Below are 24,968 nucleotides of genomic sequence, written 5' to 3'. Positions count from 1 at the left end.
CTCCAATGAAGCCACTGTGTTTCACTGCTTCTCTAGGTCTACCTTTAGAACTAACCACAGGCATCTGATGGCCACAGGGCTGCATTTGCAACTTCCCTAGCTGTTTTTTCCAATGGAACATGAGATGGAAGGAGGGGTCACTAATCTGTCTTGGTCTGAAAACAAAAGAAGTGTGTCGATCCCTAACTATGGCAGCACTGTCACACTGTGTGCAGGGGCCGTACCCAACCCTCGTGGTGCCTGTGGCAGAAAATCCAAAGAAATTAATTAACATGGGGCACAGCAAGCTGTTTGAACAGGGCTGGGTCGCTTCTGACCATCCATATACTGTTGGGCTCCCATCAGCCCCAACCAGCATGGCCAAGGGCTGATGGGAGTTGTAGTCCAGCAACACCTGGGGGACCACAGTCTTCCTACCACTGAGTTGGAAAGCTGTCCTGCACATGCCTCATTCAAATGAATGGGAACCACCAGAGCATTTTTTATTCTCTTCAAAATAAGAACTGCACAATGTATCCCTGCAAAGGTTTCTGAGGACAGCAGTCTACCATGGATTCAAGGCTGGTTATGCATGCAATTTTTGAACAGCAGCCACACAATGCCCTCTTCAGAATGCCATCCTATATTATTTTCCCTTTTAGTTTCTGTGGGAAATCTAGCAAGTTAAAAAACAAAGAGCTGTGGAAATGGTAGATGTGGATATGGGGTGTGGTGGATACGAGGTGTGGCATTTGGATGAGGATGTGTAGAGGCAGTGAAAAGCTTGCATGCATGGAGAGCAGGGATTCCTAAATAAACCGTGCAGGAGCAGCCAGGCACTTGTCCAGGCTTCATGTTTCCTTCAGAATGAGGCCCAGGGGACGCAGGGATAGGCAGACCCCCAAACCTTTTGTGAAGCTAAGAATGGCCTCATTGCCGGGCAGTATTGCAATATGAGTAGGTAAATGAGAGTACAGAAATATATATATAGGAAAAAACCACTGGGCCCAGCAAAGGCTGAGGTGTCTTTAGGATTTATGGTTTATTTACAAATATATACCACCTAAGCCTACAACGGAGGAGTTCACAGCATTAGCACTCCAAGAGACCTTGCTTCTCCCATAGTTGCAATCTTCAAACAGAAATCAAGCATCACTCTGTCTCTCTGGCTTCCCAGCCTGCCCCTTCCACTTCCAGCTTCTACCTCACATCACTCCACTCCACTCTCTGCTCTTGTCTTTGCCTTTCTAAGTACCAGCGAGTTTGAGGGAGGCCAAACCCATTTTCTGTCTAATCCACTTCCTTTGTTCCTTTGTACTTGTAGAGTGTGGAGTACCGTATTTTTCGCCCTATAGGACGCACCAGCCCATAGGACGCACCTAGCTTTTTGGGGGCGAAATCAAGGAAAAAATTGTTATTTCCCCCCCCCCCCCAGGTTTGCGCAGCCATCCCCAAGCTAGAAGAGGGAGACGGAGCGCTCCGTCTCCCTCTTCTGCCTTCAGGGACAGCCTCTCTAGCCTCCATGGGGCAGCGGCTTACCCTGCTGTCCCCCGAGCTTATGGGGCTGGCGATGGGGAGAAGCAAGCTTGCTTCTCCCCCCCCCCCCGGCAGCCTCCAGATCAGGTCGGGGAATAGCAGGGTGACGGCGCTCCGCCTCCCCACTACCCCCCGAGCTTGTGGGGCTGGCAGGGGGGGAAGGGAAGTTAGCTTGCTTCTCCCCCCCCCCCCCGCCAGCCTTCAGATCAGGTCGGGGAATAGCAGGGTGATGGCGCTCCGCCTCCCCGCTATCCCCCGAGCTTATGGGGCTGGCGATTGGGAGAAGCAAGCTTGCTTCTCCCTCCCCCCCGCCAGCCTCCAGATCAGGTCGGGGAATAGCGTGGTGGCGGTGCTCCGCCTCCCCACTATCCCCCGAGGTTGTGGGCTGCAGGCTGCTGCCCGCAAGCTTTGTGAGCCGGTGGGACCTCCCGCCGGGCTTGCAAGGCTTGCGGATAGCTTTCTGAAGCCTGGAGAGCAAGAGGGGTCGGTGCGCACCGACCCCTCTCGCTCTCCAGGCTTCAGGGAAAGCCTGCATTCGCCCCATTGGACGCGCCCAGATTTCCCCTTCATTTTTGGAGGGGGAAAAGTGCGTCCTATAGGGCGAAAAATACGGTAAATTTGTAGTTTTTTAAAAAAACACAATTTAAACAGTTAAAATCATTGGCAGCATTATAATGACATTTGTAATGTGAAATTGATTGTGATAAATTAGGAGTACATAATAGTTGGGAAAAGTGTAAGATGCAAAAAATTAATTTTTAAAATTTAAGAACCCATGGGAGGGAGGGAAGTCGGAAGGTTCAGAGAACCTTGTTATTGGATATATGTGTGAGAGATAAGATGTATAAAATTGGAAACGAATAAAAAAATCATTTAAAAAAATATATGTGTTGGTGCTGACCTTGAAAGCCCTAAACGGCCTCCGCCCAGTATGTGTGGGGTTTTTTTTGCGGGGGGTGTTGTATGTTCACTAGGCATTCAGACACCTTAGTGAACATCTTGACTTTAAGAAAGCCGACTTCATCAAACTTAGGGAAGTGCTGGGTGAGATCCCATGGACAGTAATACTAAAAGGAAAGGGAGTTCATGATGGCTGGGAGTTTGTTAAGAGGGAGATAGTAAAAGCACAACGTCAGGCAATACCAATGAGACGGAAACATGGAAGGTGCCTAAAGAAGCCAGGGTGGCTATCTAAAGAACTTTTAACTGAGTTAAGATTAAAAAAGGATGTGTACAAAAAATGGAAAAGGGGGGAAACCACCAAAGAGGAATTCAAACAAATAGCCAGCACGTGTAGACACAAAGTCAGAAAAGCTAAAGCACAGAATGAACTCAGGCTTGCTAGAGAGGTTAAAAGCAACAAAAAAGGCTTTTATGGGTATGTCCGTTGCAAAAGGAAGAACAAAGAAACAGTGGGGTCACTCAGAGGAGAAGATGGGGAAATGCAAACAGGGGACACAGAAAGGGCTGAACTCCTCAATGCCTTCTTTGCCCCAGTCTTCTCCGATAAAGAAAACAATGCCCGACCTGAAGAATTTGGAGCAAATGATTCAGCAGAGGAAACACAGCCCAGAACAACTAAGGAGATAGTACAAGAATAGATGATACAAATATTACAGACGTAAGCTCCGAGATTCAAAGAGCAAAGAGACAGTCAAGAAATATCTGAACTTGTTTCTGAGGTGTTTGCTTCTCATCTACCCTGCTGGTCACTGAATGAACCCTTGTGGACTGGCACTGCACCAATTCAGGCAAGACGAGGGGCTGGGACTGAGTCTTGGCCTCCAAGTCCAGTTTCCAATAATAATAGATTGCAAACACCAAATGCGGACTATGGAAAATCCACTGAGTATTCATGAGAGTGAAATTCCATTATTACCCCCCTCTCTGCTGTGTGTTTGTGTGCCTCCGCCTCAATTTTATAAAATCCCTTCTCCTTTTAGAACTAGCTACTAGGCTAGATGAACAAGTAGCCTGCACTGGCAGAAATAAGCTTCCTGTGTTTCTATAGGCAGCTAAATCTCAAAGCAGATTTATGGAGGATGCTGTAAACTTATATTTGAGATATAAAAGGAGACAAAAAATTGCATCAGGAAACATAGGCAGACAGAAATATATTTTCCTTCCAGAGGAAGGGTCATGGGAGGATCAAAGCCCTTAGAACAAATTCCAAGATTCTGTTCATAGCCACAGCAAAGGACTAATGCAAAACAGCAAGTTGCATGCGTTTATTAACAATCATGTGGCGTGTTTTTCAGATTTGTTGATGAAAAGAGCACTGCACAACAGCATCCCTAGCCCCAAGAAAATCCCGCCAAATGCTGGATGAAACCCAGTCAATTGCCCATATTCTAACAACATAAATAAAGCTAAAAATCAACCTATGCAGCCCTATTTTGAGGGGAAAGAGTCTACAGGCAGAAAAAATATGCTGTAGAAAGGACATGTCTAAGTCTGAACAAGGCTTGTTGACTCCAACAGCCCCCTTGCTCTTGGAAGACTGACCTGCCAGTCCCACCCGAGAGATGCTGGGTCAAATCACAATCACCCTAAGGCATTCCAGTTGTAAAGTTGCTTATGTCTCCTGCCCAGACAAATTGCAGGGAACTAGTAAGTGCTCACCCAAATGCTACGACATGGGTCCAAGCACTTTTCACCCACAGAAAGATTGCTGAGCAACAATATGAAATGTCCCCCTTGGTCTGTATTCACCTAATACCTAGAGATACAACAGCCAGCAGTTTGGCTAATCCCAAGAGAGGGGAGACAGAAGGTTTGACAGAAGGTTTGGTCATGAGCCAATTGCCCAGGGCTATAAAGGAGACGTCTGACCAAGTTTCAACTGGTGTGCTTCTTGCTGTGTAGGTCTCCAAGGGAACGCAAGCTGTTCGCAAAAGAGATTCTCCTACTGCTCCTCCAAATCACTCATCCAGGGCGCAGTGTCTCAGCTGTGTCTCAGGAGGAGGAAGCTACAATGGCCAGTCCCACCTTGTGCCAGGGTTCAGCTAGTTCCCTGCCCCTCTTAAAGGCTTCAAACCAACAGCTATGGGACATGTCCCACTGGCCCCTTCCCAGAAAGGGTTTCCCAGGTAAGCATTAGCAAACAGCACAGGCATCCAGACCAGTCCCTCAGCGCTTCGCCCGCCGCTCCTCCTGCGCCCGCTGCCTCAGGGCCTCGCGCATAGCTGGTTCCAGCTGGTTCTCAGCACTGACCTTCTCGGCTACCTCATCAGGGTCATTGTCCTATGGGAAAGAAGGAAAGGCCCCATTAAAATGGCAGGTTCAAAACATCTACATTACCATGCGCAGGGAATGGGAAACCACTAGGGAGATTTCCGAAAGCAAAACCCTTTGCACTCCACCCCGTGGCTGAAAAGCCTGTAAGCTACGGCTGCCGTATGTCCGGATTTTGCTGGACATTACCAGGATTTCAAAGGCGGAATTGATGTCTGGGGGGCGTTTCTGAAAGGTGGCACTTTGTCCTGGATCTTAAGCAAGTCAATCGAAAAATTATGTTTTTTGGCATTTTAGGGTTTTCCTTAAAAAAAGGTCAGTAATTTATGTGGTTTCACAAAAAGAAGCCCAACAATTTTGGGGTGTCCTGGTTTTATGTAAGCCAGCCATCTTCCTAAGTACTGTTGATTTTGTAAGCTTTCCTAGGCGGCTATATAGGTTTCTGCCATATACATCCACTTTCTATGGTTCTGAAACTTCTCTTCCGTTGTTGTTTTTAACTGCTTTGGAACTATTTTTACCTGTTTTTATTATATTTCGTAAATCACCTTTGGATATATGTGGAAGGTTATTAATACATAAGAACTACAGGCATGCCTCCATTTACACAACTTGTGCGCAACCGCACAGACACACAGTGCTGGGAAAGAAATAGAATCATACCAGAAAATGACAGAAGAGAGCTGGAGAGTCCTCATGACTCATGAGGAAACCCTCCTCAGACCTGAAGAAGACACTGTGGTGGAAGAAGCCCCAAACAGCCCTGGGGTGCAGAGGGGCTTTATTTAGGCTGCGCGGCTTTCCTGCCTAACAGCTGATGTGTGGGGTAGTTCAGCTGCCACTGCAGTTTTCCCACACATCCTTCAGCAAGCTCCAGAGCTTCAACTCTAGATATTTTTGTCTGGATTAGAGAGAACAGGGGAGAGGGAGGTGGAGAGCAGGGGAAAACACGCATTTAAAGTCTTTATGGAGGGTTCTCCCTATGTTGTGCGATTTCACCTACATGTACGGGACCCGGAATGTAGCCCCATGTAAAAGGAGGGATGCCTGTACTCCTGAGTGGAATGGATGCATTTCCTGGGTGATTTGCAAACTTCTGTTTGAAGTGCACTATTTTGGCCTAACCTAGTGCTAAGCTTCTGCATGACAATCTATTTTTAGTAACTTGTAACTGTAGTTTATTTTCGTAAATGGAATTAACATATTTACTGAACTTGTGTTACTTAAGTTATATTTTTTATTTTCATTTAAGAAAAGAAGAATAAAATGATGGTTCTACACAGCAGTTAATATATAGTTAACAATAAAAAGAAGGGAGATGCAGCACAACCGAAGAAAGGTATTCACTCCTGACGGGAGACGTTGACGGAAGGTCAACAAGTATCTCACTCTGTTTGCCCTGGGGGAGGCCAGTTACCTCTGACTGCGAGCTGAGATACTGATACTTAGCTCGGTTGGATAGAGCGTGGTGCTGATAATGCCAAGGCTGCAGGTTCGGCCTTCGTAATGGCCACCTGCATTTTCCTGCATTTCGGGGTTGGACTAGATGACCCTTAGGATTCCTTCTAATTCTGCAGGTTTGTGATTCTAACATCTCTGGGGGGGGGCACACAACTTGCATCTCCAGCTAAAAAGAGCTAGATGAGCAGTTTACGATATGTGGTCATATTCCGGGTGCACATAACTGTTGCTGCGCCTCCTCCCCCCAACGGGTCTTTAGCAGTGAGTGACTGCTGACCTGCATTTACTACTGACCCTGTGCCTTGGATTTCAACCTCTTTATTTGGCTACGTGCTGGTGCAGTGGTTGATCAGCTTGCACTCTCTCTGTATTGTGCTAATTGTTGCCACCCACCCACTCCTTGGGTCCTGGCTGGGCCCTTCAAATCCAGAGAGAAGCTGGGGTTATGCCAAAGCAGCCAGCCCACATTGATAGGTAGTGAATTACATACGATAGGATGTTCCAGCCCTGAATGACAGAAGTGTGGAAACTTGCTCTGAGTTTAGGAACAAGGCAGCAAAAACTATGCTTGTCCTCCTCTCTGCTCTTTGGTTCTGTGTTGTGATTGATCCTGTTCTAGCCACTGAAACATGGCTTGGAATAAGACTTGTTGACGTCATGATTGTCTAAGAAATTGTAGGGAGGAGCATAGGCTAATTGCTCATGGAATTATAAAGCTTTATCAAGTACCTCCAAAGCCATTAAGAATCTGTTTGGTATACAAAATAATTGAGCTTCTTCTTATAAAAGTGTTGAGAATAGTCAGGCAGCTGATGTAATAATGGGGGTCTATAAAAAGACTATTGATCTTTGGTCTATAGCATAACCCTGCAGGACTCTTCAACCAAACGTTCGGCCCCTTCTCCGGATGGGAAGAGTAAGTCCAAGGTGCAGGGTTCTTGGTGTTGGGCAGGGTTATCCTTGGGCCTTCTCAAGTCTGGAAGCCAGCCCGACTGAGAGCCATAGCGGTCAAGAGTGCTGGACTAGCAGCTGGGAGACAGGGGTTCGAATCCCCACTCGCCATAAATAGGAATCTTTCTCCTGCTGAACAGCTCCCATTTCATTGCCCCACTTCCCAAATTAAAGACAGAACACAATTTAATCAGAGGAAATGGGTGTGTGGATCCTGCAATTGTTGATCAGATAAGAACGTATTTATTTTGTGTGAGTTTCATATACTGTTGTCAGGAAAACCCTCAGAGTGGTTATGGATAAAATGATTAACAAAAAGTTAAAAACAGCTACAGTGGTACCTCGGGTTACAGACACTTCAGGTTACAGACTCCGCTAACCCAGAAATAGTACCTCGGGTTAAGAACTTTGCTTCAGGATGGGAACAGAAATTGTGCAGCGGTGGCACGGCAGCAGCGGGAGGCCCCATTAGCTAAAGTGGTACCTCAGGTTATGAACAGTTTCAGGTTAAGAACGGACTTCCAGAACAAATTAAGTTCTTGACCCGAGGAAAAGTTGTTGTTTTTTTGTATACTGCCCATCATCTGAAGATCCCTGCACAAAAACACAAGGGGCAAACGCAAAACGCTCGGTAGAAACAGGAACAAAAACAAAACAAACCAGTAACACCCTTTCCATTAATTAAAATCAATGATAAGCTAAAAACCGGATTCAAACACATGCCATACTTCTTAGCATCTGGATAGGCTTGCCTGAACAATAATGCTTTTAACAGGCACCGAAAAAGAGTACAGCGAAGTTGCCTGCCTCTTGTCAATAAGCAGCGAGTTCCAAAGTGGGGCGCTGCTGCACTAAAATATTGATTTATTACATATGCAGAGTGAGCGTTATGGGGTGCTTGTTGGTTCCGCAGATGGAAGTGGCTGAGTGGGGAAGGCAGCCTTTGCAAGTAAACTAGTCCCAAACTGTGAAAGGCTTCTTCTTACCGTCAAACTTTATGCTCCAAGTCATGTAGAAGCCGTCCATCATCAGGTAGAAATTCTTTAAATCCTCAGGCAAGACACAGGCATTCTTCTGCAGCAGCAATTGCCAGTTTGGCTCCGTCTAGATATGGTTGGACTCAGTGGCGTAGCGTGGGGGGTGCCAGGGGTGCCAGCCGCACCGGGCGCAACATCTGCGGGGGGGGCACGAGTCCAGAGGGAAGAGACAAGTTCCTTCCTCCGCCGGGCTCCCCGCCGCCACCGCCAGCCTTGCGCCTTGGCGCGCCCCCCCCCCCACCGCCGCTGCGGCTGCGCTCCACTCACTGCTTGCAGGAGGAGCAGCCGCTGCAGCAGCGCTGACGCCGCCACCGACGCCTGGCCGGGCACGGGCAGCCTCCGCACCCTGACGCCATACCCTTCCTCCTTCCCTTCCCTTCCCTTCCCCCTTTTTTCCAGAGCTGGGGGAGGGGGAGGTTTTAAAAGGGGGTCTTGCATTGGCGATCCTGCAGCACTTTGGGCCGCACGACGCGAGCGCGCAGCACGGATCAGCCACGACCCCACCCCGTGCATTTCCCGGGGAAAAGTGCTCCGCGGGGGAGGCGCGTTTCCCCTTCATTCCCTCTCGTGCAAATCCTCCTTGGGTTCCCTCCCCCGTCTTTCCTCTCCCTACCTCACAAAAGCCTCACCTCGTCGCCTCCTCGCTGCCTCTCGCCTCCGCAGGAGCGTTTTCCTCCGCGGAAGAAGGAGCAGGGCGCTTCTGCAACTTTGGATTGCAACTTCTTGCTGCTTCCCTGGGAAACAGAGCCCGGCCGGGTCAGTTGTCCAGCCGAGGGCCAGTTCCCCCCTCCCTCCCCAACCATATCTAGACGGAGCCAAACTGGCAATTGCTGCTGCAGAGGCAGTGGCTGCTGCTTGGTTCTCTTTTTCTTCTGCCCTCGCCTCTTCTTGCAGAAGAATGCCTGTGTCTTGCCTGAGGATTTAAAGAATTTCTACCTGATGATGGACGGCTTCTACATGACTTGGAGCATAATGTTTGACGGTAAGAAGAAGCCTTTCACAGTTTGGGACTAGTTTACTTGCAAAGGCTGCCTTCCCCACTCAGCCACTTCCATCTGCGGAACCAACAAGCACCCCATAACGCTCACTCTGCATATGTAATAAATCAATATTTTAGTGCAGCAGCGCCCCACTTTGGAACTCGCTGCTTATTGACAAGAGGCAGGCAACTTCGCTGTACTCTTTTTCGGTGCCTGTTAAAAGCATTATTGTTCAGGCAAGCCTATCCAGATGCTAAGAAGTATGGCATGTGTTTGAATCCGGTTTTTAGCTTATCATTGATTTTAATTAATGGAAAGGGTGTTATTGGTTTGTTTTGTTTTTGTTCCTGTTTCTACCGAGCGTTTTGCGTTTGCCCCTTGTGTTTTTGTGCAGGGATCTTCAGATGATGGGCAGTATACAAAAAAACAACAACTTTTCCTCGGGTTAAGAACTTAATTTGTTCTGGAAGTCCGTTCTTAACCTGAAACTGTTCATAACCTGAGGTACCACTTTAGCTAATGGGGCCTCCCGCTGCTGCCGTGCCACCGCTGCACAATTTCTGTTCCCATCCTGAAGCAAAGTTCTTAACCCGAGGTACTATTTCTGGGTTAGCGGAGTCTGTAACCTGAAGTGTCTGTAACCCGAGGTACCACTGTAGCTGTTTTTAACTTTTTGTTAATCATTTTATCCATAACCACTCTGAGGGTTTTCCTGACAACAGTATATGAAACTCACACAAAATAAATACGTTCTTATCTGATCAACAATTGCAGGATCCACACACCCATTTCCTCTGATTAAATTGTGTTCTGTCTTTAATTTGGGAAGTGGGGCAATGAAATGGGAGCTGTTCAGCAGGAGAAAGATTCCTATTTATGGCGAGTGGGGATTCGAACCCCTGTCTCCCAGCTGCTAGTCCAGCACTCTTGACCGCTATGGCTCTCAGTCGGGCTGGCTTCCAGACTTGAGAAGGCCCAAGGATAACCCTGCCCAACACCAAGAACCCTGCACCTTGGACTTACTCTTCCCATCCGGAGAAGGGGCCGAACGTTTGGTTGAAGAGTCCTGCAGGGTTATGCTATAGACCAAAGATCAATAGTCTTTTTATAGACCCCCATTATTACATCAGCTGCCTGACTATTCTCAACACTTTTATAAGAAGAAGCTCAATTATTTTGTATACCAAACAGATTTTTAATGGCTTTGGAGGTACTTGATAAAGCTTTATAATTCCATGAGCAATTAGCCTATGCTCCTCCCTACAATTTCTTAGACAATCATGACGTCAACAAGTCTTATTCCAAGCCATGTTTCAGTGGCTAGAACAGGATCAATCACAACACAGAACCAAAGACCAGAGAGGAGGACAAGCATAGTTTTTGCTGCCTTGTTCCTAAACTCAGAGCAAGTTTCCACACTTCTGTCATTCAGGGCTGGAACATCCTATCGTATGTAATTCACTACCTATCAATGTGGGCTGGCTGCTTTGGCATAACCCCAGCTTCTCTCTGGATTTGAAGGGCCCAGCCAGGACCCAAGGAGTGGGTGGGTGGCAACAATTAGCACAATACAGAGAGAGTGCAAGCTGATCAACCACTGCACCAGCACGTAGCCAAATAAAGAGGTTGAAATCCAAGGCACAGCGTCAGTAGTAAATGCAGGTCAGTAGTCACTCACTGCTAAAGACCCGTTGGGGGTAGGAGGTGCAGCAACAGTTATGTGCACCCGGAATATGACCACATATCGTAAACTGCTCATCTAGCTCTTTTTAGCTGGAGATGCAAGTTGTGTGCCCCCCCCCCCCCAGAGATGTTAGAATCACAGACCTGCAGAATTAGAAGGAATCCTAAGGGCCATCTAGTCCAACCCCGAAATGCAGGAAAATGCAGGTGGCCGTTACGAAGGTCGAACCTGCAGCCTTGGCATTATCAGCACCACGCTCTATCCAACCGAGCTAAGTATCAGTATCTCAGCTCGCAGTCAGAGGTAACTGGCCTCCCCCGGGGCAAACCGAGTGAGATACTTGTTGACCTTCCGTCAACGTCTCCCGTCAGGAGTGAATACCTTTCTTCGGTTGTGCTGCATCTCCCTTCTTTTTATTGTTAACTATTGCAGTGTGCGAGAAATAACACCAGCTTGAATAATTCCATTTTTGGTGATCATTGCGTTTTCCGGGTGGTATTTCAGTACCTTATGCCAGCCCTGTTAGGTAGGTCAGTATTTTCTCAAAATCAAAGTGAGATATTATGTTGATTTCTCTAGGTATGTATGGAATATAAGTCATTGGTCTTCTTTTGCAGTTTTTGCTGTTGCTAAAACAATGGAACTGTCTGCATACAAAAAGCACGACTGAAATCCAGTCCAATACTATCACCGCAATCCTACTTAGAAATCTTACTTAGAAATCCGAGGGAATAAGGCAGCAAGCCGGCTCCCACTTACCTGGGAGTAAACCCCATTGAATTGCGTAGTACTTGCTTCTGAGTAGACATGGTTAGGATTGTGTTGCAAGTCCTGTGGAATGCAGTGGGCTTTACTACTAACTACACATGCAGAGAATTACACAGCTATTAAATAGTAAAAACAAAAATGTAGGTTTCATTTCTGAAAACATTTATCTGAGACTCTGAGTAAGTTTATTGAAATCACTTGGATTGGTCTCTGAACATGTGTCCTATAGGGTTCTTTTGGGTGTTCATAGCCAGTGGAGGGAAAGATGATGCTCATCTTGCAAAACCTTAATCAATTATTGTAATAATAAAATGTATCAACTGACAAGTTAATTCCTTTTATAACTGTTTGCAGGATTGCGCTCAAAGGGAACAAAATTTTGGCCAAACTTGGGTTGGGTATAAATGAAGCTGACATTTTTAGCAATAAAAATATTAAATGAAATTGTTTTAAAGGGTTTATTGGTGAGGAGACGGGACTGTTTGACAGGTCTGGAGTACCACATGAGATTTCTTCCCAGCAATTGTGCATTTTTTCAACCCTCTAAAGTGTCCTATGAAAAGACTGTGTTGTTTTCCCACTTCCTCTCCAGGGATGACTATGATAAGGAGATGAAGGAAGCTAAGGTAAAGAAGAGGCATACACCAGCCCCAGCCAGGCCCAAGAAACCAGATCAGCAGGTCTATCACCCCTGCCGGAGAAGTGAGTGAAATCAACTGTCCATCTTCTCATGTTTCTGTTGTTGTAACAATTACTCTGGCAAAGGGAGATGTCAGGACTCCATATTCCGTGCTTCAAAGAACAGGGCCCTTTGAAGGTTCTGCTGAAGCTTTTATTGGCACAAATAGGATGGGGCCAAGATGTGAATACCTTTTCCTGGGACCACATTTTATATGGGGATACCAAACAGCAAGACAAACAGCTGCCTCCCTTGCTATTTCCTCTTTGCATTTCAGGTAGAGCTGAAACCATATCTGGCCTGGAGTATGAGGGATCGAGTGAAAGCAGCTCCAGTACAGAACCAGACCAGCTCTCTTCTGGACCAGCTCTCTTCTGCCTGGAATATGAGGCTGACAGTGGAAAGATCACTTCCATTGTTGTACACCAGGTATGTGACTGGGTGACATGCTGGGGCAAACCTAGGTTTCCTTTTGCATTGCTATCATGTCTGCTGCCTGGCCTCTTCCTCCAGATCCATAGTCCTTTGTTCTTTATCTTAATAATTTCATTGCATGTTTACTGCTAAAACACAAAATGAAATGAAAGAAAGAGTAAACTGAAGGATTGCCCTATCTGAAAAAAAATATGAAATTACTGTTTAAAGGATGGGTCTCAGTAATGGAGGAAATGGGAAGTTACTAATTTAAAGGTTGATTCCAGTAACACTGAGAGAAGTAGGATCCATTTTAAATGGAACTGCATGGAAAGACTTTTGCTAATTGAAAGCTACAGTCTTAAGCACACTTTCAAGGACCAAAAGGGACTTGCTTCTGAGCCTAAATATATACATCTTAAGATCTTGGTTTTGAGATTGTGGGATTTTTGTGCGGAATATAGTTATATATTAACTGCTGTGTAGAACCATCATTTTATTCTTCTTTTCTTAAATGAAAATAAAAAAATATAACTTAAGTAACACAAGTTCAGTAAATATGTTAATTCCATTTACGAAAATAAACTACAGTTACAAGTTACTAAAAATAGATTGTCATGCAGAAGCTTAGCACTAGGTTAGGCCAAAATAGTGCACTTCAAACAGAAGTTTGCAAATCACCCAGGAAATGCATCCATTCCACTCAGGAGTACAGGCATCCCTCCTTTTACATGGGGCTACATTCCGGGTCCCGTACATGTAGGTGAAATCGCACAACATAGGGAGAACCCTCCATAAAGACTTTAAATGCGTGTTTTCCCCTGCTCTCCACCTCCCTCTCCCCTGTTCTCTCTAATCCAGACAAAAATATCTAGAGTTGAAGCTCTGGAGCTTGCTGAAGGATGTGTGGGGAAACTGCAGCAGCAGCTGCACTACCCCACACATCAGCTGTTAGGCAGGGAAGCCGCGCAGCCTAAATAAAGCCCCTCTGCACCCCAGGCCTGTTTGGGGCTTCTTCCACCACAGTGTCTTCTTCAGGTCTGAGGAGGGTTTCCTCATGAGTCATGAGGACTCTCCAGCTCTCTTCTGTCATTTTCTGGTATGATTCTATTTCTTTCCCAGCACTGTGTGTCTGTGCGGTTGCGCACAAGTTGTGTAAATGGAGGCATGCCTGTAGTTCTTATGTATTAATAACCTTCCACATATATCCAAAGGTGATTTATGAAATATAATAAAAACAGGTAAAAATAGTTCCAAAGCAGTTAAAAACAACAACGGAAGAGAAGTTTCAGAACCATAGAAAGTGGATGTATATGGCAGAAACCTATATAGCCGCCTAGGAAAGCTTACAAAATCAACAGTACTTAGGAAGCTGGCTGGCTTACATAAAACCAGGACACCCCAAAATTGTTGGGCTTCTTTTTGTGAAACCACCAAAATTACTGACCTTTTTTTAAGGAAAACCCTAAAATGCCAAAAAACATAATTTTTCGATTGACTTGCTTAAGATCCAGGACAAAGTGCCACCTTTCAGAAATGCCCCCCAGACATCAATTCCGCCTTTGAAATCCTGGTAATGTCCAGCAAAATCCGGACATACGGCAGCCGTAGCTTACAGGCTTTTCAGCCACGGGGTGGAGTGCAAAGGGTTTTGCTTTCGGAAATCTCCCTAGTGGTTTCCCATTCCCTGCGCATGGTAATGTAGATGTTTTGAACCTGCCATTTTAATGGGGCCTTTCCTTCTTTCCCATAGGACAATGACCCTGATGAGGTAGCCGAGAAGGTCAGTGCTGAGAACCAGCTGGAACCAGCTATGCGCGAGGCCCTGAGGCAGCGGGTGCAGGAGGAGCAGGAGAAGCGGCGGGCGAAGCGCTGAGGGACTGGTCTGGATGCCTGTGCTGTTTGCTAATGCTTACCTGGGAAACCCTTTCTGGGAAGGGGCCAGTGGGACATGCCCCATAGCTGTTGGTTTGAAGCCTTTAAGAGGGGCAGGGAACTAGCTGAACCCTGGCACAAGGTGGGACTGGCCATTGTAGCTTCCTCCTCCTGAGACACAGCTGAGACACTGCGCCCTGGATGAGTGATTGGGAGGAGCAGTAGGAGAATCTCTTTTGCGAACAGCTTGCGTTCCCTTGGAGACCTACACAGCAAGAAGCAGACCAGTTGAAACTTGGTCAGATGTCTCCTTTATAGCCCTGGGCAATTGGCTCATGACCAAACCTTCTGTCAAACCTTCTGTCTCCCCTCTCTTGGGATTAGCCAAACTGCTGGCTGTTGTATCTCTAGCTATTAGGTGAATACAGACCAAGGGGGACATTTCATATTGTTGCTCAGCAATCTTTCTGTGGGTGAAAAGTGCTTGGACCCATGTCGTAGCATTTGGGTGAGCACTTACTAGTTCCCTGCAATTTGTCTGGGCAGGAGACATAAGCAACTTTACAACTGGAATGCCTTAGGGTGATTGTGATTTGACCCAGCATCTCTCGGGTGGGACTGGCAGGTCAGTCTTCCAAGAGCAAGGGGGCTGTTGGAGTCAACAAGCCTTGTTCAGACTTAGACATGTCCTTTCTACAGCATATTTTTTCTGCCTGTAGACTCTTTCCCCTCAAAATAGGGCTGCATAGGTTGATTTTTAGCTTTATTTATGTTGTTAGAATATGGGCAATTGACTGGGTTTCATCCAGCATTTGGCGGGATTTTCTTGGGGCTAGGGATGCTGTTGTGCAGTGCTCTTTTCATCAACAAATCTGAAAAACACGCCACATGATTGTTAATAAACGCATGCAACTTGCTGTTTCGCATTAGTCCTTTGCTGTAGCTATGAACAGAATCTTGGAATTTGTTCTAAGGGCTTTGATCCTCCCATGACCCTTCCTCTGGAAGGAAAATATATTTCTGTCTGCCTATGTTTCCTGGTGCAATTTTTTGTCTCCTTTTATATTTCAAATATAAGTTTACAGCATCCTCCATAAATCTGCTTTGAGATTTAGCTGCCTATAGAAACACAGGAAGCTTATTTCTGCCAGTGCAGGCTACTTGTTCATCTAGCCTAGTAGCTAGTTCTAAAAGGAGAAGGGATTTTATAAAATTGAGGCGGAGGCACACAAACACACAGCAGAGAGGGGGGTAATAATGGAATTTCACTCTCATGAATACTCAATGGATTTTCCATAGTCCGCATTTGGTGTTTGCAATCTATTATTATTGGAAACTGGACTTGGAGGCCAAGACTCAGTCCCAGCCGCTCGTCTTGCCTGAATTGGTGCAGTGCCAGTCCACAAGGGTCCAGGCAGTGACCAGCAGGGTAGATGAGAAGCAAACACCTCAGAAACAAGTTCAGATATTTCTTGACTGTCTCTTTGCTCTTTGAATCTCGGAGCTTACGTCTGTAATATTTGTATCATCTATTCTTGTACTATCTCCTTAGTTATTCTGGGCTGTGTTTCCTCTGCTGAATCATTTGCTCCAAATTCTTCAGGTTGGGCATTGTTTTCTTTATCGGAGAAGACTGGGGCAAAGAAGGCATTGAGGAGTTCAGCCCTTTCTGTGTCCCCTGTTTGCATTTCCCCATCTTCTCCTCTGAGTGACCCCACTGTTTCTTTGTTCTTCCTTTTGCAACGGACATACCCATAAAAGCCTTTTTTGTTGCTTTTAACCTCTCTAGCAAGCCTGAGTTCATTCTGTGCTTTAGCTTTTCTGACTTTGTGTCTACATGTGCTGGCTATTTGTTTGAATTCCTCTTTGGTGGTTTCCCCCCTTTTCCATTTTTTGTACACATCCTTTTTTAATCTTAACTCAGTTAAAAGTTCTTTAGATAGCCACCCTGGCTTCTTTAGGCACCTTCCATGTTTCCGTCTCATTGGTATTGCCTGACGTTGTGCTTTTACTATCTCCCTCTTAACAAACTCCCAGCCATCATGAACTCCCTTTCCTTTTAGTATTACTGTCCATGGGATCTCACCCAGCACTTCCCTAAGTTTGATGAAGTCGGCTTTCTTAAAGTCAAGATGTTCACTAAGGTGTCTGAATGCCTAGTGAACATACAACACCCCCCGCAAAAAACCCCACTTTAATATGAATGAAGAACTACTGGCAACCAAGTCCAATTTCCAATAATAATGGATTCCAAACACCAAATGTTGACCGTGGAAAATCCACTGAGTATTAATGAGTGTAATTAAAATTATAATAAAACATCAGACGTTTAAAACTTCCCTAAACAGGGCTTCTTTCAGTACCTTCTAAAAGTCAGATAGTTGCTTGTTTCCACAGGGCGGGTGCCACTACCAAGAAGGCCCTCAGCCTTGTTCCCTATAACTTCGTTTCTTGCAGTGAGGGAACCACCAGGAGGCCCTCGGAGCTGGACCTCAGTGTCCGGGCTCAATGATGGGGGTGGCGATGCTCCTTTACGCATACTGGGCGGAGGCCGTTTAGGGCTTTCAAGGTCAGCACCAACATATATTTTTTTAAATGATTTTTTTATTCGTTTCCAATTTTATACATCTTATCTCTCACACATATATCCAATAACAAGGTTCTCTGAACCTTCCGACTTCCCTCCCTCCCATGGGTTCTTAAATTTTAAAAATTAATTTTTTGCATCTTACACTTTTCCCAACTATTATGTACTCCTAATTTATCACAATCAATTTCACATTACAAATGTCATTATAATGCTGCCAATGATTTTAACTGTTTAAATTGTGTTTTTTTAAAAAACTACAAATTTACCGTATTTTTCGCCCTATAGGACACACTTTTTCCCCTCCAAAAATGAAGGGGAAATCTGGGCGCGTCCAATGGGGCGAATGCAGGCTTTCCCTGAAGCCCGGAGAGCGAGAGGGGTCGGTGCGCACTGACCCCTCTCCCTCTCCAGGCTTCAGAAAGCTATCCGCAAGCCTTGCAAGCCCGGCGGGAGGTCCCTGCAGCCTACAGCCCACAACCTCGGGGGATAGTGGGGAGGCGGAGCACCGCCACCACGCTATTCCCCGACCTGATCTGGAGGCTGGCGGGGGGGGGGGGAGGGAGAAGCAAGCTTGCTTCTCCCAATCGCCAGCCCCATAAGCTCGGTGGATAGCGGGGAGGCGGAGCGCCATCACCCTGCTATTCCCGACCTGATCTGAAGGCTGGCGGGGGGGGGGGGAGAGAAGCAAGCTAACTTCTCTCCCCCCCCTGCCAGCCCCACAAGCTCGGGGGGTAGTGGGGAGGCGGAGCGCCGTCACCCTGCTATTCCCCGACCTGATCTGGAGGCTGCCGGGGGGGGGGGGAGAAGCAAGCTAATTTCTCTCCCCCCCCCTGCCAGCCCCACAAGCTCGGGGGGTAGTGGGGAGGCGGAGCGCCATCACCCTGCTATTCCCCGACCTGATCTGAAGGCTGGCTGGGGGGGGGGGAGAGAAGCAAGCTAACTTCTCTCCCCCCCCCTGCCAGCCCCACAAGCTCGGGGGGTAGTGGGGAGGCGGAGGGCCGTCACCCCGCTATTCCCCGACCTGATCTGGAGGCTGCCGGGGGGGGGGGGAGAACCAAGCTTGCTTCTCCCCATCGCCAGCCCCATAAGCTCGGGGGACAGTGGGGCAAGCCGCTGCCCCACGGAGGCTAGAGAGGCTGTCCCTGAAGGCAGAAGAGGGAGACGGAGCGCTCCGTCTCCCTCTTCTAGCTTGGGGATGGCTGCGCAAACCTGGGGGGGAAATAACAATTTTTTCCTTGATTTCCCCCCCAAAAAGCTAGGTGCGTCCTATGGGCTGGTGCGTCCTATAGGGCGGAAAATACGGTACTCCACACTCTACAAGTACAAAGGAACAAAGGAAGTGGATCAGACAGAAAATGGGTTTGGCCTCCCTCAAACTCGCTGGTACTTAGAAAGGCAAAGACAAGAGCAGAGAGTGGAGTGGAGTGATGTGAGGTAGAAGCTGGAAGTGGAAGGGGCAGGCTGGGAAGCCAGAGAGACAGAGCGATGCTTGATTTCTGTTTGAAGATTGCAACTATGGGAGAAGCAAGGTCTCTTGGAGTGCTAATGCTGTGAACTCCTCCGTTGTAGGCTTAGGTGGCATATATTTGTAAATAAACCATAAATCCTAAAGACACCTCAGCCTTTGCTGGGCCCAGTGGTTTTTTCCTATATATATATTTTTGTACTCTCATTTACCTACTCATATTGCAATACTGCCCGGCAATGAGGCCATTCTTAGCTTCACAAAAGGTTTGGGGGTCTGCCTATCCCTGCGTCCCCTGGGCCTCATTCTGAAGGAAACATGAAGCCTGGACAAGTGCCTGGCTGCTCCTGCACAGTTTATTTAGGAATCCCTGCTCTCCATGCATGCAAGCTTTTCACTGCCTCTACACATCCTCATCCAAATGCCACACCTCGTATCCACCACACCCCATATCCACATCTACCATTTCCACAGCTCTTTGTTTTTTAACTTGCTAGATTTCCCACAGAAACTAAAAGGGAAAATAATATAGGATGGCATTCTGAAGAGGGCATTGTGTGGCTGCTGTTCAAAAATTGCATGCATAACCAGCCTTGAATCCATGGTAGACTGCTGTCCTCAGAAACCTTTGCAGGGATACATTGTGCAGTTCTTATTTTGAAGAGAATAAAAAATGCTCTGGTGGTTCCCATTCATTTGAATGAGGCATGTGCAGGACAGCTTTCCAACTCAGTGGTAGGAAGACTGTGGTCCCCCAGGTGTTGCTGGACTACAACTCCCATCAGCCCTTGGCCATGCTGGTTGGGGCTGATGGGAGCCCAACAGTATATGGATGGTCAGAAGCGACCCAGCCCTGTTCAAACAGCTTGCTGTGCCCCATGTTAATTAATTTCTTTGGATTTTCTGCCACAGGCACCACGAGGGTTGGGTACGGCCCCTGCACACAGTGTGACAGTGCTGCCATAGTTAGGGATCGACACACTTCTTTTGTTTTCAGACCAAGACAGATTAGTGACCCCTCCTTCCATCTCATGTTCCATTGGAAAAAACAGCTAGGGAAGTTGCAAATGCAGCCTTGTGGCCATCAGATGCCTGTGGTTAGTTCTAAAGGTAGACCTAGAGAAGCAGTGAAACACAGTGGCATCATTGGAGGCCTGGCAGGCATTTAAGAACACAGTTTGCTGGAACCTTTATTTCAAGTTCAATATAGCAAATTCTTTTGGAACTGGAGCATATAAAGATACCCACATGGCACCATCCCAGCAGGATCAGAGATGCTCCTACACATCTAAGCCAGCCTTGTTTCATTGCTGGCCACCGCCCTCTGCCTTTCCAACCCTGTTAGGGTATGTGGGTCTATGAGGAGCCACAAAAGGCTGGTCTTTCTAGCAGAGCTGACTTTTGCTACTGTCGGTACCCTGTTAACAGAGCCCTCACTGGTTGTACAACCTCTGCAAACTCCTTCATTGCCTTGGCATGAAGGTTTGGGTCCTCTGCCAAGTGCCTGAAAAGATTGACGGGTCTTGCACTCCGGAGGACCCTGGGCATAGGGATCTGGATAGGCAAGGAGATGTTACCAATAAGGAAATGCTGAAGATATATCTCCTGCAGGGCGGTGTGCATATACCAGAGGATGTCCTGAAGTCTTCGTGCAGAGCTCTCAGGGCCCCAGTCCAACGGGGGCTGAAAGAGCAAGAGATGCATCAGGCAAGTCTTGTAGTGATAGTTGGTGAGCACCATGTTCTTCCCCTCTGATGGGCTGGACTCTTTGAAATAGATTATGATCTGGAGACATTTCAGGTGGCAGCTCTTCTCTGGGACTCGCCGGCTCACCCACTCAAAAAAGAGCAGCTCCTGGACAGCAAAGGACTTCTGCCAGACGCTGCCAGTCAAACGATCCATCATGGCAGGTTGGGTGGCCAGGAAGACCAAGGAGTCTCCTTGCTGCACCCCGAGTATGATGTCAACAGAGATCGACCTGCCTGACCAGAATGCCAATTTCAGTCGACATGCTGAGTTAGAAGGCTGAGGCACAAGGTCAAGGTTGTACCTGGGCTGGACACTGGGCCAGGCCTTGCCCACCAGGCCTTGGAACCAGTGGATGGTTTTCTCCACATCCAAGTGGAAGCTGGTGCACAAAATGGGGATAAGGAGGTTTCTTTGCTTGTCACTGCTCAGTTCTTGCTCTGGATGGTGAAGGAAACACACCACGTCCCCCAGGAACCTCTCTCTCTTGCACACACATTCTGTCTCCACCAAGATGTGTCCATGTGTGCTTGGGGCACCCTCAGATTTACTAGTTTCAATGTGGAAAGAGTACCCCCTGGGTGGTTGTATGGGCACGAGAAGGCGGAAAGCTTTGGAAGGCTTCTGTGTGTGCCATCCTTCAAAGGCACTGTCCACCCCGATGCAATTCTCCAGCACAAGGAGGGTGTTCTGGTAGGGAAGGGCTCCGCGACAAGCCTCCAGCAAGTCATTCACAAAGGTCTCCACAAAGTCACACATGGTGGTCAGATGACTGGTTTCCAGGTCAACGTGCTGGTCATAGAAGGTCTCCAGCATTTTTTGCTTGGATTCGTCGTCTTCGGATTCCGTGTCGGTGTCGTCATAGTCTTCTTCACTGGTAGTGGTGCTGGAGCTGTCTGTGCTGGAGTCATAACTGGGTTCCTTCTCTATGGCGTGTCTGCAGCACCCAAACAGGATGAGAATGACCAGCAATACGTAGTGCCACCCATCCCAGGTTCCATCCTCTGCTGCCGGATCGGTTGTCACCCAATCCTCCCGGCTCTGCCTTGGGTCCCAGTTCCAGTCAAATTCTGTCTGCAGGCGTCCCATTTCTGTTGTCATCAGCTTCTCATGCTCCTGGAGCCGGTCCAGTGTGGCCGAGTCTGTGTTGTCACTGACCATCAGGGGCTGATGAACTAGAGCTAGCACTGCCAGCAAGATAAGGGGGCCCAAGGCCATCTCTAAAGCAGATGTCCCTGGAGAAAAACATGAGAGAGAAAAGCATCCAAACTGTTGACAAGGAAGATTTCTCAGCAAGGCTGCATGAATTCTGCCCTGGAGAAAAGACTGAATCCTGCAATCAGTAGAAATCATATCAATTAAATTGTAAACATAGCTTATTTGCTAAGTGATTACCATTTTCTACATTTCCCCCTCCTGGTATTGGTAACTGTGGGGAGTGGGAAGGAAGTGGGGTTGGTGGGGTAGAGCTGGATAGGAAACATCTGGGATGTTTCTGCTCTTCCCACCCTTCAGGTACTTATTACCTGATACCTGCTTGCACAGAGGTGTTAGCCAAAGGGGCTCAGCCAGCAGACCACCACTGAGCCAAGCAGTCCCCCCCCAAAAAAAAACACAATACCAGAACACATGTCAGTCAGCTCAGAATGTGGCAATAGGTAGCTTTCCCATTGTCCTTTTTGCCCATGGAAACCAGTGCTTTTTTTCTAAAAAAAAATGTTTAGGGGTTGTCAGGGAACTGCCATCAGAGGCACGGGAGAAGGAGAGGGTCTCTGATTCTGCAGGAGAAGGTCCAAGCGATAGAGGGAGACTCAGCTGGGAAGAAGGGGAAGGGAATAAGTGTAACACCAGGGATCCAGGAGAGCAACGGGACAGGGAGGTGCAGGGGCTCCAGGACTCTTCGTTGGAAGTTAGTGAGGAGAGCCCAGGCACCCCACTGCCCACGCCCACCCTGCGCAGGAGACTCCCACGCAGCGAGAGGCGGAGACGATTGGGCGTCAAACAACTCTTATGTTGGCAGTGCTTTAAGAAACGCCCACAGACAGACTCTACGAGTGACTAAGGGCAGCCACGCTGAGATGGGCTGTGCAGTCCGGAGGGTTTAACCAGGCAAACTAATGCTCAAACGGAGCAGGATGACGCACGAGTAACTCCCAACCATTACAGGGGTACTCTCATTTTCCCACTCATATTGAAAAACTGCCGCTCAATGAGGCCAAACTTAGATTCATAAAATGTTTAGGGATATGCGTGCCCTGGCATCCCCCCAGAAAAAAAGCACTGGTGATAGCCATGGTGAAAGTCAGCAAAAGAAGTCAAAGAGCAAGTGAAGGACACAAGAAGAGCCTGGTTCAGTCCAGCCTCCCGTTCTCATAGTGGCCAGTCTGTGAGAAACCTTCACCACAGGACCTGAGCGATAGAGCACTGTCCCTTCCTGTTTCCAGCATTTCTGCTTCCAGCCATGGAGGCAGAGCAGCGGCATCCTGGCTAGTGGCCCCTGTGACCTTCTCCTCCATGAATTTGTCCAGTCCTCTTTTAAAGCCATCCAACTCAGTGGTGCATCCACTGTAACTGCTATCTCAGAAGGTGCTAGCCATTCCTATCCCTGCTCAGATTTGTCCTTTTCAGTTTATTCTTCTTCCGCCATTATTGTTCTGTGAGGGTCAAGACTCAAGGGCGTTGGTGGCTGGGCCTGAAGGCCCCCCCCCCAGGGTGAGGGTCTCTTGGTGGGGAAGGGTTTAATCTCCCTTGATGACAGATGGGGGAAAGGTGTTTGTGTTATCCCAAGTGAGAGATGTTGGTTTTTTGTCTTTGCAACTGCTGGATTTGGACATGATGATGGGTTGTGGAATGTTTTGAGTGTTTTGCCAAAGTGAGAATTGAGTGGATGGTACTATGTGATGGAAGCAAGGGGAGTGTAATTGACGGAGGAGTGAGGGTGGCACTTAATTCCTGATTTGTAATATTACATGTGGGGGCACTTTTTTGTAATAATCATGTGGTCCCCATATATATATATATATATATATATATATATATATATATATATATATATATTTGCTTTCGTAGATTTTCACGGGTACAGGAATGCAGGTTTTGGTGTCTTCGGGTGTCTTCCCGTGTAAGAGTTGGGGTGTCTAGGCGACGTTTCGACGAGGTCTCACTCGTCATCTTCAGGCTGGTGCTTTCGGCTTCTTGTTACTAGAACAGAGCAGGATCTCAGTGTTTGAGTTCCTATAAATACTGTTGAGGGGGTGTGGTGTATAGCCTCCAACGTTCTGGGCAGAGAGGAAGTTCCCAGGTTAATGTGCCTTTTCTTCTTTTGTTCATTAATTACTTGAGGGATATCTTGAGTGATTACTTGAGTGATATTCTGAGTACCACTTAGGAGGGTCATTAGGTGTGGATTAGTTGCTAAAGCTTTCGTGTCTTGACCTCTTGAGCTTGTGAATAGTTTTTCTGAGAAGATGGCTGTACTGCACTTAGTTGTGCTCCGGCTTGGCTTCGTGTATAGGGGCGAGCTGTGGTTTTGTGCCCTGTGCCAGCCAGATCTGTGTAGGGATTGCAGGGGGGTGCAGCATCCGGAGGTGCCACTATGGTTTGGCTACTGGATGGTGTCTGTAATTTATCTGTGGAGAGGGTCTGGGTTTGGGTCTGGTGTGGTTGATTGGAGATGGCGTTCTGTGTGCCTCTGGTTCTGGTGTCGGTTTTTGTGGGGAGGGCTAATTTCCAGATGTCTGGCAGGCGGGACGTGTCGTCACGCTTGTTCATGTTGTGAGGGTGTTTCTCTATCTCGATGGCTTCCATGATTATTCTCTTGTGGTGATGTTCCATGTTAAAGAGCAATTTGGAATCTGCAAAATTAATTTCGTGTCCTGTTTCTTTCATGTGTTGGTAAAGAGAGGAAGTTTTTTCTTCTTTTTTGACGGCATTCTTGTGTTCTGCGATACGTGCATTTATTCGTCTGTTTGTTTGTCCAATGTACGTGGCTGGGCAGACTTTGCAGGGTATTTCATAGACCCCTTGGTTTTCTAACTGGATTTTATCTTTTGGGTTTCTGAGGATATTGGCTATTTTTTGGTTGGTGCAAAAGGCTGTTTTGATATTGTGTTTATGGAGGATTTTGCTAATTTTATCTGTAGTGCCCTTGATATAAGGAAGGAGGGCCATGCCATTGTTTTCTTCTGTGTCTTGGTTTTTGGGGGGTGTTTCTTTTTGGATTAGCTTCGTAACCCTGTTTTGCTGGTATCCGTTGGCGATTAACACATTTGAGAGATTCTGTAACTCAGTTGTCAAGTGGTCTTTGTCAGCCAGGCGTTTGGTTCTGGAGATGAGAGTCTTGGCTACGGAGTTTATTTGTGCAGGGTGGTGGTGTGATTGTGCATGTAAGTAGCGGTTGGTGTGTGTTTTTTTCCGGTAGATAGTGTGTCCTAGGGAGCCATCAGGTTTTTTGTAGATTAGGACGTCAAGGAAGGGAAGTTGGTTGTTGGCTTCTATTTCCATAGTGAATTGTATTTTGGGGTGTAGGCTGTTGAGATGTGTGAGGAAGCTATCTAGTTTTTCCTTCCC

The 24,968-nt window shown here is 47.3% G+C and overlaps 1 protein-coding gene and 1 pseudogene across 2 annotated transcripts; one reads left to right on the top strand and one right to left on the bottom strand.

Annotated features, from left to right (window-relative positions):
* Positions 1 to 11,354: 11,354 nt before the first annotated feature.
* Positions 11,355 to 15,515, top strand: LOC308582801 (UPF0561 protein C2orf68 homolog). Its single transcript, XM_081186260.1, has 3 exons — positions 11,355 to 12,332; positions 12,587 to 12,738; positions 14,477 to 15,515. The coding sequence occupies exons 1-3, from the start codon at positions 12,035 to 12,037 to the stop codon at positions 14,597 to 14,599; spliced, it is 573 nt and encodes a 190-aa protein (XP_081042386.1). The 5' UTR covers positions 11,355 to 12,034; the 3' UTR covers positions 14,600 to 15,515.
* A 4,381-nt stretch (positions 15,516 to 19,896) lies between these two features.
* Positions 19,897 to 21,654, bottom strand: LOC308583219 (inositol 1,4,5-trisphosphate receptor-interacting protein-like 1 pseudogene; annotated as a pseudogene). Its single transcript has one exon. The product of its transcript is annotated as an inositol 1,4,5-trisphosphate receptor-interacting protein-like 1 pseudogene (transcript).
* Between the last annotated feature and the right edge of the window lie 3,314 nt (positions 21,655 to 24,968).

This window comes from Podarcis bocagei, assembly GCF_964188305.1.
Source record: "Podarcis bocagei genome assembly, chromosome: 3".
In the NCBI taxonomy this organism is placed as follows: Eukaryota; Metazoa; Chordata; class Lepidosauria; order Squamata; family Lacertidae; genus Podarcis; species Podarcis bocagei.
This window is presented reverse-complemented; position numbering and strand designations above follow the sequence as displayed.

Coding starts and splice junctions, on each gene's coding strand:
- LOC308582801 (XM_081186260.1), top strand. CDS start 12,035: ATGAAGCTGACATTTTTAGCAATAAAAATATTAAATGAAATTGTTTTA. Junction 12,333..12,586: donor CTATCACCCCTGCCGGAGAA/GTGAGTGAAATC, acceptor TTTGCATTTCAG/GTAGAGCTGAAACCATATCT. Junction 12,739..14,476: donor CTTCCATTGTTGTACACCAG/GTATGTGACTGG, acceptor TCTTTCCCATAG/GACAATGACCCTGATGAGGT.